The 13,635-nt window shown below is 40.0% G+C and overlaps 1 protein-coding gene across 3 annotated transcripts in view; it reads left to right on the top strand.

Annotated features, from left to right (window-relative positions):
• Positions 1-13,635, top strand: part of ACOX1 (acyl-CoA oxidase 1) — a 30,750-nt gene that overhangs the window by 3,937 nt on the left and 13,178 nt on the right. The window contains exon 3 of one of the 3 annotated variants that reach the window (XM_007072546.4): positions 13,321-13,481. The exons of 1 other annotated variant lie outside the window; for it this stretch is intronic. In XM_007072546.4, coding sequence (XP_007072608.2) covers positions 13,321-13,481 — 161 coding nt within the window. Of the gene's footprint in view, positions 1-8,753; positions 8,915-13,320; positions 13,482-13,635 lie in introns of all 3 variants that reach the window. One more of the 3 variants, XM_027834690.3, reaches the window with a different exon arrangement.

Genomic DNA, 13,635 nt, shown 5'->3' with positions numbered 1-13,635 from the left:
ATAAATGAATAAGAGTATTTAGTATTTTATATATGAAATATAATTCAGATATTTGTACATACTAGTTCCTATCTTCTCTCTTGTTAGGTAGCCCTCTTTGTATATTTTCTGAATTGTACAAAACATTATAATTCTTCTAATGAGGAAATTCAGAGTGGTGGTGGTGTTTGCACTAACAATCCTATGTTGTTGCGGTGTTATGGATGATAATGTAGGACTGGATCTAAATTCCACTGAAGTCAGTAGACCATAAATTCAAATGGGTTGCGGATCAGTCTCTAACTGCAAAATTCAGGAAGTCCAAAGTTGTTGTTCTGGCAACAGCCTTAGCTTCTTCATATGTCACACATAATTAATGCAGAAAACTTAGCATATGCAGTAACAAAGTACAATACTATATTTATGTTTATATGAAGTAGGGATTTACGTGGAAACTGTAACTGAGTTTCCAGGTACTCTTAGCATTTAAATTGTTTAACATAATATTCTACTAATATACAGGAGGATTTTGGCATTGAGTTAATATACAGAAGAAATTAAGGGGACGATTTCACTTGCTTTACAACTGACAAAATGGGAGCAGATGCTGAAATTTGTGCTGAGCAAAAGTCGTTGTCTCCTCCTCCCTCTCCTCCCTCTCCTCCCTCCACCTCCGTAATCAAAGATAATATGTAACTATACTTGAGGCAAACTATAACAAAGTCCAGTAATTGCTCAGCTGATTTCTGGCTAGAGTTCAGTGTTTGTTTTTGAGTATCCTCCATTTGTCATGTAACTAAGTTGTGTACAAGGGCTAGTAGCATAAGATTCTGTTACTGAATTGCTACATAATTTTGGGCAACTTTTCACTTGTTACTTCATTTTCCTGATCTGTCAAATGGGAATAATACTTCAACAGGGGTATTGTGAGGGTTCACTAACATTCTGGAAATAGTTTGTGGTGCTTTATCTAAGGGATTATCCACGCAGGGAGTTAGTGAAATAGCTGTTGTGCTTTCAGTTCACACCTTAACTTATTTTGTAAGAGCTTCCCCACATAGACAAAAGCTAAGTGCAAAGTTTTTACTATGGTTACTAGTCAGACTCTCAGTTATGGAAGTTGAAATATTTTTGTAACAAACCTTGTTTTCACACACTAAATGTTCTAAAAAAAATTCAGCTTTTTGGTTGAAATTTTCTGTCTACAGGGGAATTGTTTTTGAAAATTTGAGCAAATTCCTTTCAGTAGCTTATGTATCCTTCAGGAACTTTTTAAAAAACAAAAAAAGGACAGAACTTTGAACTTGGGAGTTTGGTATGTGACTACCCCTTGTTGAACTACCTTCATCATCACGCTAGGAAGGTGGGAAGAACTGATTGGCTAACAATCAATTGGAAAATACTTCTAAACATGCTTAATGAACATCTGTTAAGTCTTAGAGAGTATTAAACCCCTTTGGGGAATCAGAGAATGGAGAGTGCATTTCCAGACCTGTATAGTGTCTCTGGATATTCTGGGACCAACATGGCTACAACTACACTGCATACATTCAATATGGAGAGTGAGACCAGGTTCAGGAATCAAACTTGAATGCCCAGGATTAGTGGAACTGAGTCAACTGCCCTGTGTTAGGGAACCCTGGGCTTGAGTGTTTACATTGTATTTTAACCCTATGTTAAGACTTTTCTAATCCAGGTTTGAACCTAGAGCTCTGGCATCCACACTGCAGTGTGCAGACCCAAGTCAAAGTAACCATATCCCAGCATCCCTAGCCTCCCCCACCCTCAGGAATGTGGCTGCTCTAGCTCTAGGGTGGTAGCGCACTGTGGGAAAACTTTATTCCCCTCTCTGCACATTGCCAGGAAGCAGCTGGCTTTGCACAAGGTTTGATGGTTCTCTCTCCATTGCAAACCCAGGAGGCTCACTGATAGTGTGCTTGCAGATCAGTGATCAGAAGAGACTGGGTTAACGCTGACCTGAGCCGTTTACAGAGCGGGACGGCTTCCATTTTCAATCTGGATTCCAGATTGTTGAGATAGAGGATTAAGGAAGTTGTTCCATGGAATTGTGGGATACTTCCAGCCAACTCCCGGGACCCGAGTCAAGCAGTGTAGCGTCTATGCTGCAAAGCAATAGGGCTCATACCCTGGGTCCCAGCTTAACTCGAGCTCACACCCTCCAGCCCTGCAGGGTCCTGGGACCCTAGTTCTGAGCCCTGGGTTAGCACAATTGTAGTGTAGATGCAAGGGGAGGGGGGGCTTAGGCTTAAACCCAGGCTAAAGCTCAGGCTTACATTGCAGTGTAGGCATACCCATAGAACCAGGTGCATTGATTGGAATAAAAATAACTTTGCCCAGTTTATTCATGATTTAGATCAGCAAGCAGGAAACCTTGATTTAAATTGTTTTTTGCGCTTATACATTTTAGTTATTTTCCTAGAGAAAGCTTGACTTTTATTGTTTGGTAACCACTGACAGGGTAACAAGCCTTGTTACTGAGGAGGAAGTAGTAGATGTGGTATTATCCTGACTTTAGTAAGGCTTTTGATACTGTCTCTCATGACTTTCTCATAAACAAACTAGGGAAAACTAGCCTATATGGAGCTACTATAAGGTGGGTGCATAACTGGCTGGAAAACCATTCCCAAAAAGTAGTTATCAGTGGTTCACAGTCAAGCTGGAAGAGCATATTGAGTGGGGTCTGGTTCTGTTCAAGGTCTTCTTAAATGATTTGGATAATGACATAGAGAGTACACTTATAAAGTTTGCAGATGTTCCCAAGCTTGGAGGGAATGCAAGTGTTTTGGAGGATACAATTAAAATTCAAAATGGTCTGGACAAATTGGATAAATGGTGTGATGTAAATAGAATGAAATTCAATAAGGACAAATACAAAGTACTCCACTTAAGAAGGAACAATCAGTTGCATGCATACAAAAAGGGAAATGACTGCTTAGGAAGGAGTACTGCAGAAAAGGATCTGGGGCGTTATAGTGCATCGATAGCTAAATATGAGTCAACAGTGTAACACCGTTGCGAAAAAAGTAAACATTCTGGTATGTATCAGCAGGAGTGTTTTAAGCGACACAGGAGAAGTAATTCTTCCACTCTACTCTGTGCTGATAAGGCCTCAGCTCGAGTATTGTGTCCAGTTCTGGATATCACATTTCAGAAAAGATTTGACTTTCTCCAATTTGTGCGCAAGGAGAGCAACAAAAATGATTAAAGGTGTAGAAAACATGACCTATGAGAGTAAAAAATTGTTCTAATTAACCTCTGAGAATAGGACAAGAAGCAATGGGTTTAAATTGCAGCAAGGGAGGTTTGAGTTGTACATTAGGAAAAACTTCCTAAGTGTCAGGGTAGTTAAACACTGGAACAAATTGCCTAGGGAGGTTGTGGAATCTCTGTTATTGGCAGTTTTTAAGAACAGGTTAGACAAACACCTGTCAAGTTATGGTCTGGTTATTGGTGCTGCCTTGAGTGCAGGGGACTAGACTAGATGACTTCTCGAGGTCCCTTCCAGGTCTACTCTTCTGATTCAATGTTGACTTGCAAATAAATATAGTCTTTGCACTAAATTTGGTAGGTGTGGGGTTTGGGGTTTTTTTTTTTTAAACTAACCAGGAAGGTACACTATATCTATAGACATTTATTTAAGCAATTATATAAGTTATCGTACATTTATTCAGAGTCTGAATTTGTACAATTTTATTATTTTAGAAAATGGTAAATCATGCATTTCTTATTTACTAGATGATTAATTTTTGCTTATTTGTATGAAGCTCTGTTTGGATGGAAATTCAAATTCACTTAAATATACAAAAAACATTTTAAAGTTTTAGTTTTCTTTAACGAAGCTTTCTGATAAGGATAAAAATTTTATCAAAGCATGTTTTGCATTTAAAACTAACTTTCTTTAATAAATCAGTATTATCTGTAGTTGGTGAAATGAACAGATTGCTTCTAATCACTGTGTCCTTTGAGATTTTTGAACTAGTAGATCTCTTCTTTCCACCTAGTTTTTATTAATACATTGGAAGAGGGAAAACAAGCTTTACTGCTTTTTCAACTCTGATTCCTTAATTTTGAATGAACTAGTCATTGAACCAAACTAGTTGAATTATCTAAATGAAGAAAATATTTTCTCTGCATCTGCAGATGAGGCTACTGCTTTCAAAAGCAAGTTTAGTGCTTCAACAAACTCTGATTGCAGTTACTTAGTCAGCGACTTCCACCAGTTCAGTGGTTTGACTTTCTTTATAACTCAGCAACAAATATGCACTGCTTAGTATTTTTCAAATTAATTAAAATTATTTTAATAGATTGAATAAGTTTAGGCCTTAATATAGGTTGTCCTAATTTAAATTTAAATTTGTTTTTAAATAAACCTGTTTTTAATTTAAATTTAAAAAATTATTTTTATTGTTTTTAATCTACCCTGCATAGAGAAATCGAAAAGTATTGAACATATTTTAAAACTGTCTAGAATTTCCGTTAGGATGTACAGAATGTCTTGATTAAGAGTTTACTGAACTCAGTGATGAGATTGTTTTTCTCCTTTCTCCTCCCATTATTATAGTTACACTATTTTACATAATACCATCTGTATCTGATCCTGTACAATAAGTAATGCATATCTAACAAATGATTTGTTGTCCTGAAGCACTTACACCGAAGGGACAAGTCTGTACCATCCAGAGGAGGTGTGTTCGTGGTTGCTGGAATGCTTAGCAGAACAAATGAATACTGGAGAGCTTTTAGAAAAGAAGGTGCCTTGCAGATCCAAATTAGAGCCCATTTAATCTTGATGACATGCAGGAAACTGGGAGTGGGTGAATGGAGACAACAAGAACAGTTGGGAGAAACTTAGCCAGAGTGGAAAAGGAGACCGGGGTAGGGGTTGTGTGTGCGCGCACTCACGGTCTCTCTCTCGCTTTCTGGTGTCTTCTCTCTGCATGCATCATGCTTACAATTAAGATTCAGAACATTTTGCATCATACAGAACCTCAATACTGTGGCAAGGCCCCCCAATTACCATGCATAGTAGTGTCCCAGTGTCCACCACTGTATTCAGCAATGGTGGATAGGTACATCACTTGGATTTTTCTGTTACTATTTTTTGCAAAACAGTTCATTGCACTGTCCCTTTAAATTTTAGAATTAACATCATACTGAACTCAATGGAAGCAGCTCAGACCTCAGTCCTATCGCTTCAAGCTGTTTGTAGGCTGAGGAAGTCACTAAACTAAGTCATTCGGAGGGTTATCTCAACAATCCAAAAGGCTAGAAAAGATTTTTTTAAAGTAAAAGCTAAAAGCCTATAAGCAAGTTCTGCAGTGGCGATAGGAGGATGGATTTCACTGGCTGTGGAATCTCAGAAAACACAGGGCCTTGTTTATAACATACTTTGTTTCCAGATATGGAGATTAATAAGTTGTGGTAAGATACCAAGATCATGTATTTTACTGTGGCGGTTGTCACTGGTTGCTTTGAAATTTGAAAAATCTACATTACCAAACAGTGAGATAGAAATTATCTATCTTGTCTTCCTCCCATCCTGCCTTCTGGGGGCTCTAACAAAGAGTCTTGTCTTCATTTTCAGCCCATGATGTTCAAGCAAAAAGCTCTAGTGTATATCCATGTTCTCACTTTTATGGGTAGAATTTAAGATGTTTTCTATATACAGCAACATTTTTCTTTGTGAAAGGAGTTGGAGGTGGCATTCACTTCCAGCAAGAAAATAAGTCCTGTCATCTAAGCAGCGTCCATGTTGCTCATTTTGGTTATTCTCTCCTTTCTGGGCCATGAAATCATGGGTTCAGGTCCCACAGCTGGACTTCAGCTTGTATGTCACACAGATCAGTACTGTACTAGAAGTTGGGGTGGGCTTTAAGCTAAAGTTTTGACTACTTTGTCTGTGATAGTTCCATCTATTTTGTTATGATTTTCATCACAAATTGTCATCAGAGTAGGCCAGTTCTTAATAAATAGGTCAGCCACTGAATTCTGTCATACATCTTGGGGGATGTATGATGGATCCTCCTGCTCTTTTCAGTGAAACTGAAGCAAAGTGGTGGTTATGGAATTATTTTGCAATTTCAGTAACATTTCCTTTATTCGTGGAGTTATACTTAAGTCTTTGGCTAAAAGATGCATCAAATGAGCACTGCACCCATATGTTGCAAGTTTCAGGTTCCCTTCCTTATCTCTATGTATCTTCTCACCTTTGCTGCACTTGCTGCATTGTCGGTGACAAAGATATATACTTGACTCTTGAATATTTGTTCAGTTTGTTATAGCTTTTACTGCTGCTACTTTAAGTATTCTGCTGTATCAGTTGTTTTTGTAAGCTAGACAACGCCATCTCCTATTGTGACACAAGCACTTATTACAGGAGCACTGCCACGCATCATGACTCAGATTAATGAATTTTCCATCAGTGTTCTTTGCACACTGTTCAATTTCCCCCTCAGAAACTTTCTCCAGCAATGTCTGCTCGGCGGGTGGAGTGTAGCCTTGTGGTAATGATTGAACTATGTCAATGAAATGTTTGTTCTGAACAAGACAAAAGGGAGAACTTGTTGCACAAATCAAGGAATCAATATTTTCGTCTATGGAATCTTGCTGGAATTTGCTGGTCCTGACTATAAACTAATCCACGGTTTTAATGAGTGATAAAGACTTTTTTATATATATACAGGTAATTTACTGTCTGACATATGTTTAGTTGTAGCACTAGTGGTGGTACCAGCAGATGACTGTAAGGCTGTAGACATTGCAGATGGTGGACATTCATAACCCCTTATGTCTGAGCTGGACCGTGGAAAAAAAATGGTTTTTAATTATGAAGCTTCCTGGGTTGCATGGTGTGTAGGTATGTAAAATCCTGTCCAGCTCCTCAAAAAATACACGTTACATGTCACCTGCCAGATTTTTTTTCCTGTTCCATTTTAATAAAGTTGCAAACAGCTCAGGAGCACGTATATCTGGCAGTGTTAGGCATTCTGGTTATGGCCCTTCACAGACATCTGCCTAACAATGTCCATAAAAAGGTCTTTATTCCAGTGGTTGGCCACAAGAGTTTCCCGCACCAAAGCTTCTCCCCAGATGACAATAAAATCCAGTGTCTCGGTGTGGCTCCAAGCAGCTGCTCAAGGCATGTTGTAGGGTTTCTGGAGTATTATCACGGCTCTTCTTATAAACTGGAATCCAGAAGTGAATGGATAATATCTGGCTATGTGCCAGCTTATAAACAGGGAAGGGAACATCCAGTCAACTTGACCAAAGAGGAGGGGAAGGCACACAGGTAAACCGGTCAGTAACGGTCGCCCACAAAGCTGTTTGGGATAGCCATTTGGAAGACTGTCAAAGTAGTTTGCTGCAGCATTGCATGCACATGAACAGAAGACCAGACTAACTTACTTTGCAACAAAGTTAGTTCACTTTGAAAGAGAACTTCAGAGTTTGCAATACATGCAGAGTCCGTGCTCTACAATGAATTGCATTGCATGTGTGCAAGCATTTTCGAAGCAGATTAACTCAAAAAAGCTGTGGATTAAACTCCTTGTATAGACAAGCCCTAAGTGAGAAAGAGACTGTTTACTTCACTGATATGAAACTAACATCAAAATGAAATCTGTCAGGGTCCAAGCAGTTTTTCCTATTCCAGGGGTGTGTGTGTGTGTATTTTCTGGTCACTGGTTGGGACAAATGAGAGTGCTCTGTGTTTCTGCTTGTCCTGGACATTCCAGTTTTAGAGGATTAACTGATCAGATACTGGTGTGATCAAGAAATGAAAAGAGCACTTAATCAATAAACGTAAGTTCTACAAAATGTCAAAGGGAAAGTAGTTACCTTACAATCCATATAACTTGTGGACTAACACTTTTCAGCATGTTGTTTGTCCTGTCTGAATTAATTCTGCATGTTAGTATGTAATGTACTCTTGCCTCTCTCTTTCACAGTAATATGTCTGCATTGTCTTCCCTCCAGACCAGTTATCTCTCAAATACTATTCTGTTCAGTTTAGTGAAATAATACCTTGCATTTTGAGTGAAGATGTCTATTCACAATGTCCAACTTTAGCATTCCCTCAAACCCCTCATAATTGGAATGGTATGATTGAAACTGAAGAGCAGCTGTAATGATAAAAGTTCATGATCTTGTCACTGGTGTAAGCAGACAAAGATAACACAATCAGAGCACTTGTACTGAAAGAAGCATGGACCATTCATTAAGAAGCTTCTTCCTTCCTAATCCCTGAATGCTCCTAATTGATAGTGGCCTTTTTAGAATGGCTGCACTTCCTTAAAGCAAACCCCATGCTGGAACGAGACACCCATGCCTCACCACTGTTCCAGTTACCAGCTCTATTGGGCTTTGAGTCAGGAAAGCGACATGTTTTCAGTCAAAGCCAGATATCTGAATTTCAGCTGAACTTATTAAAACTAATGGTATGCCCCTCATTTTAAGGGTCCTCAATTCCAGGCTTCCACTGAGTCCAAGAAGTAGAGCAAGATTTTTGTGATTAATATAATAGGAGCCAAAAATTGCAGGAAGAAGGAACTGTTCAGAAGGTATTGGTTCATTCCCCATTAGCACTGCTTATGATTTCTACATGTCTGAGGTTTACTACTGAGACTTTTAAGTGCACAAACACCAAAAGCATAAGTGAGTCTACTGTGTACAGCTGCTGGAGATGGAGGAAAGCTGTTTCAGGAGCACACTTAAAGTAAGGCTGAGACCTTGATCCTTCTTTTTCTCTCCTGCAGCACCTGCCAGGGCTCTTTTGTTCAACCTTTAGGTCTCCACTTCAGCATGTTTACATACACCTTACAGAACCAATGCACTGTTGCTCAGCAAGACAAATGGCTACCTGCGACCTATGGACTCCAGATAATTGGAACCTATGCCCAGACTGAGATGGGCCACGGTTAGTTCCTTTTAGAAACCAGTGGGTAACCTCTGTGCTGTGACTCCAGCTAATAAATTGGTGGTGATGCTCTGTAGTTAAAATCTAAAGGGTGAAAGATACAATAAATAAAAATTTAACAATACCAAAAAAACCCCACACCCCAAAGGCCAGTTGACCATTAAGGCCACAGTAGAGTTCTTCTACCGGTTGACAACACAGTGTCTCACTCACAAATGGCTTTAATTATGACTTTTTAAAAAAAATGCACCTCCTGCTTGCTCACTAACTTAATAGTTGTTAAAACAAAGATTAAAAGATGAGGTTTTTGCCCATAGGAGCTTGAACATTCTGTTGATTATGGTACAAAGGACAGACAGGAGTCAGCAGTAGCTCTATTTGTGCCTGAATTTAAGGTATGTAAGTTGCAAAGTTAGGCTAATGCATTGATGAGCAGCCTAAATAACTCAGCCATATGTCTTTAGGTATAATGTAGCTTGATGAAGTTGTGCATCACATGTTTGTGAAAGACTGGTTATTGCTGTGCTCTGTCCCAAGCACTGTTTGTTCTAGGGGTAACTGCATTTAGTTATATATTTTCATGGAAAGTTCCTGTTTTATAGGGAAAAAGCCCTGTTCCTACTTTCTGAATTTATCAAAACACAAGAACTGATCATGGACCCAGGGAATCCTATTCCCTAAGCAGCACAGTGCCCAAGACTGCAAATTATACAAGTCCCAGCAAGAGAAGTTTCAGTGGCTGAGAAAATGAAATGGTTCTCTTTTTACACTTCCTGAATTCAAACCTGGAATGTGCCCAACATACGGTAATTTGCCAGACCAGATGGCAAAACCCATGGCTTAGATCTCAGTTACTTTGGTTACTACTACATATGCCAGCTGAAAATGCAAAGAAGAGTTACCTGATGGAATTCTTCACATCACTCTGTTAAATCTGCAGGCTCCAACTCTAAACCAAACTAGCTAAAGACCAGAAGTTGTGAAACGAGTGGATGATAGCCTATGAATAAACAATTGCTTGCTGATTTTGTTTCCTTTCCCCAACAAGTTTTAAATCAAATCTGTCTTTCTACAAAAGTGATTTGGTTTTGCATGCTTTGTGATTGACCTATCCCTCGGTGACTTTCTTCCCTGGGTGTGGGTCGGTTTGCTTGTAATGTTCACCATGTTGTGTGACTAGCATATTGATTGAATGATATACCTAACACAGCTAGTGAGAGTGATGGTATATTGGAGCAACTCACAATTTCAGTGTCAAAAACTGATTCTTAACATGTCTGTAAGGCATTTCTGCTGTGAATGTTGGATAATTACTATAATATTGCACAGGCTGCATTGATGATATCTGGCTTCTAGTTAATACATTTTTTTAGCCTGATATTTATAGTGGCTTCGGTGGTTCATGATAGGTAATGGGATAGGAGTCATTATCCAGTCCAGAATGGCAGTGATTAATAGGTGTTGGTATCAGGTTCAGTAGCCTACGTGAAATGAGTTGGTTTTCAGTCCATTTTATTGTGAATAGGTGTTCATTTAAAACACCATATTTGGGGGCAATTGTCAGTCTGGAATGGCACATGGAAGCCTTTTCTCACCTCCAAAATGATCCTCTCTAGCACATGGTTGAGGCTCATTGATGAAGTGGAGTTGAGGGACTATTGTATTGTCACCACCTGTACTGTATCTGTTGTGTTGTTTAGATAAGGATTTCAGTCTTCATGACTAGGGTCTTACCAAATTCGTGGTCCGTTTTGGTCAATTTTCACGGTCGTAGGATTTTAAAAATAATAAATTTCATGATTTCAGCTATTTAAATCTGAAACTTCACAGTGTTGTAATTGTAGGGGTCCTGAGCTAAAGAGGAGTTGGGGTGGGGGGGGTCACAAAGTTATTGTGTGGGGGGGGTGGGGTATGGTACTGCTACCCTTTCTTCTGCGCTGCTGCTGGCAGCAGCTCTGCCTTCAGAGCTGGGCTGCTGAAAAGCAGCGGCTGCTGGCTGGGAGCCCAGCTCTGATGGCAGAGCCACCACCATCAGCACAGAAGTAAGGATGACAGGGTATGGTATTGCCACTCTTACTTCGGCGCTGCTGGCTGCAGAGCTGGGCTGTCAGTCAGCAGCCACCACTCTCCAGCTGCCCAGCTCTGAAGGCAGCAGCACAGAAGTAAGGGTGGCCTGGTATGGTATTGCTACCCTTACTAATTCACTGCTGCTGGCAGGGCGCTGCCTTCAGAGCTGGGTGTCCAGCCAACAGCCGCTGCGCTCTGGCTGCCCAGCTCTGAATACAGCACGGAAGTAAGGGTGGCAATACTGTGCTCCCCCCCCCCCCCCCCCCCAAAAAAAAAAATAACCTTGTGACCACCACCACACCCTCCCCGCAACTCTTTTGGGTCAGGACTCCCAATCTGAGAAATGCTGGTCTCTCCCCATGAAATCCCTATAGTATAGGGTAAAAGCACACAAAAGACCAGATTTCACAGTCCATGATGCATTTTTCATGGCCGTGAATTTGGTAGGGCCCTATTCATGACAGTCACCTGAGCACCTTTCACCAGCACTAAACTCACTTAAAAGCCTGATGTTTCTAATGTTAAAGTGACCATTAAGTCTAACCCAGCTGGGTTACTATATAAGGCATGGGGTGTTACAAAATATTGCTGTCTAACAATTTCTTTTGGATCTTCACTATAACAAGCCCAGAAATTAGGGTTGCCAGCCCTCTGGGATTGGCCTGTAGTCTCCAGGAATTAAAGATGAATCTTTAATTAAAGATTATGTCATGTGATAAAATCTCCAGGAATACATCCAACCAAAATTGGCAACCCTACCAGAAATGCCAAAGTAGAAAGAATTGCTGTTACCAGGAAACTCTGTGTGTAAAAGAACATGCCAGTGTATAGTGAAGTGCATCTATATCTAGTACAGAGAATACTCTAATCCATTCTGTCAAGTATTCCAGCCCTTTAAGGGTCTAGTTGAGACCAGTGCTTTTTCAGGAACCCAAATCTGTCACCTGAAAAATACGTTCATTCTATGAATGACTTGGCAAAAAACTACATATTTGTAGAGTGTAAAATATAGGTTCTGGACATGTTGTCTTTAGAGGATCAACACTTCTGCAATATCTGCATCCCAGCCACTCTAGTGCTTTTCCCTCTTCACTATGTGCTGGTGTCAGCAGTTGAGAAATAATCCTACCCTCTCACTACTACTTTCCAACAAATGAGGAAATGTTTTTCACCAAAGTATCCAAAATGTCCTTTTGTGAAACCTCTTACAAGAAGTTCCAATTGGATGAATTATCTTGTGAGACTTCAAAACAAAGAAACAATCTTAGGTTATCACAGTTGGGAGATTTGGGGGTCAAAGAGAAACAGTTCTCTAAGTAGTTGAAGGTATCGAAACTATTAAGGGTTGTTAATAATAATACATTACATTTTCTGGTGTCCAAAGACTTCTGGACTCTAGAACTAAAAATAACCTGATAACCAGTATCTGAGAGAATTTGGAGTCGGCTAGATGAAGTGGGAGGTACGCATTATAATAAAGCATGTTTGATTGGGGGCGGGGGCTCTGTTCTGGTGATGCCTTGACTGATAAATGTTTTTTCACACACAGCTGCAGTTGCAGTCACTAGCTTTGACTGATTGCTTAAGCAGAGCACTGTCCTTTTTTGTTTGAAGTTTTCTAAAGAGCAGACAAAATTTTAGCAAAAGAGGCTGTGTTGGAGGATGGAGGAGATCATAGTTGGAACTCAAGTCCATATATGCTACATATGTCTAATTTGCAAGTCCAAAGCAAAATCTAAAACATTAACAGCTATGACAAGTTTAAGAAATCTAGATGGAAGCATTGCTCTTTCTGCTGAAACAAGTGGGACTTCGAGTGGTAAGGGGTTTGAGTACTTCCTGGAACCCCATTCAAACCATGAAGATGTGTAGACTTGCCTCAGTTCCAAAATAATCCAGTCGAACTTCATCCAACCAGCTCTGTCTTAAACTAAAACACAACCTGACTCATGCCAGTCTTTTATCCATTTTAAATTCAAATGTGTACTTGCTTCCAGAATCTTCTTTCTCACTGGTTTGTATTAACTCTCTATACTAGCCAATATGCTACATCAGAAATAGATTTTCCTCTTTAAACTGGAGCCGAAGCTAAAAAGGGGAGTGTTGCAAATGCTGCCCTGCTTAGCAAAGAGGAAAATGCACTGCAGTGTGATTGAGTATGCAAGATTTCTTTATAATACAGACCAGGACAGTGCTTTGGTTTTCTGAAATTTGCATGCTAAATTCTTAACACAATTCTTTTTTTTTTTTCCCCCCCTCAATCTTCACCTTCAACATCACGCTTGCTTCCTTCCCATAATATTCCCTTCACATTCCCACGCCTCGGCATTTTGGCACAGCTCTATTCATCGTGGACGGCCTGAGCCTCTGGACCTCCACCTGGGCATGTTCTTGCCCACCCTCCTCACCCAGGCAACCCTGGAACAGCAGGACCGGTTCTTCATGCCTGCCTGGAATCTGGAGATCATTGGCACTTATGCTCAAACCGAGATGGGCCATGGTACAGTACATTCGCTCAAAGTATATTCACAAACGTGGTTTTCTGTACAGAGGATGTTTATCTGCATGGGGAAGATATCATGCGCTTTCCAGAATCTCTGCAGGTGCAGTTCTGGTCATGGGGAAAAGTGTACACTCTCTGGAATTTTAAATAG

Source organism: Chelonia mydas, chromosome 14 (assembly GCF_015237465.2).
Source record: "Chelonia mydas isolate rCheMyd1 chromosome 14, rCheMyd1.pri.v2, whole genome shotgun sequence".
NCBI classification, from domain to species: Eukaryota; Metazoa; Chordata; order Testudines; family Cheloniidae; genus Chelonia; species Chelonia mydas.
This window is presented reverse-complemented; position numbering and strand designations above follow the sequence as displayed.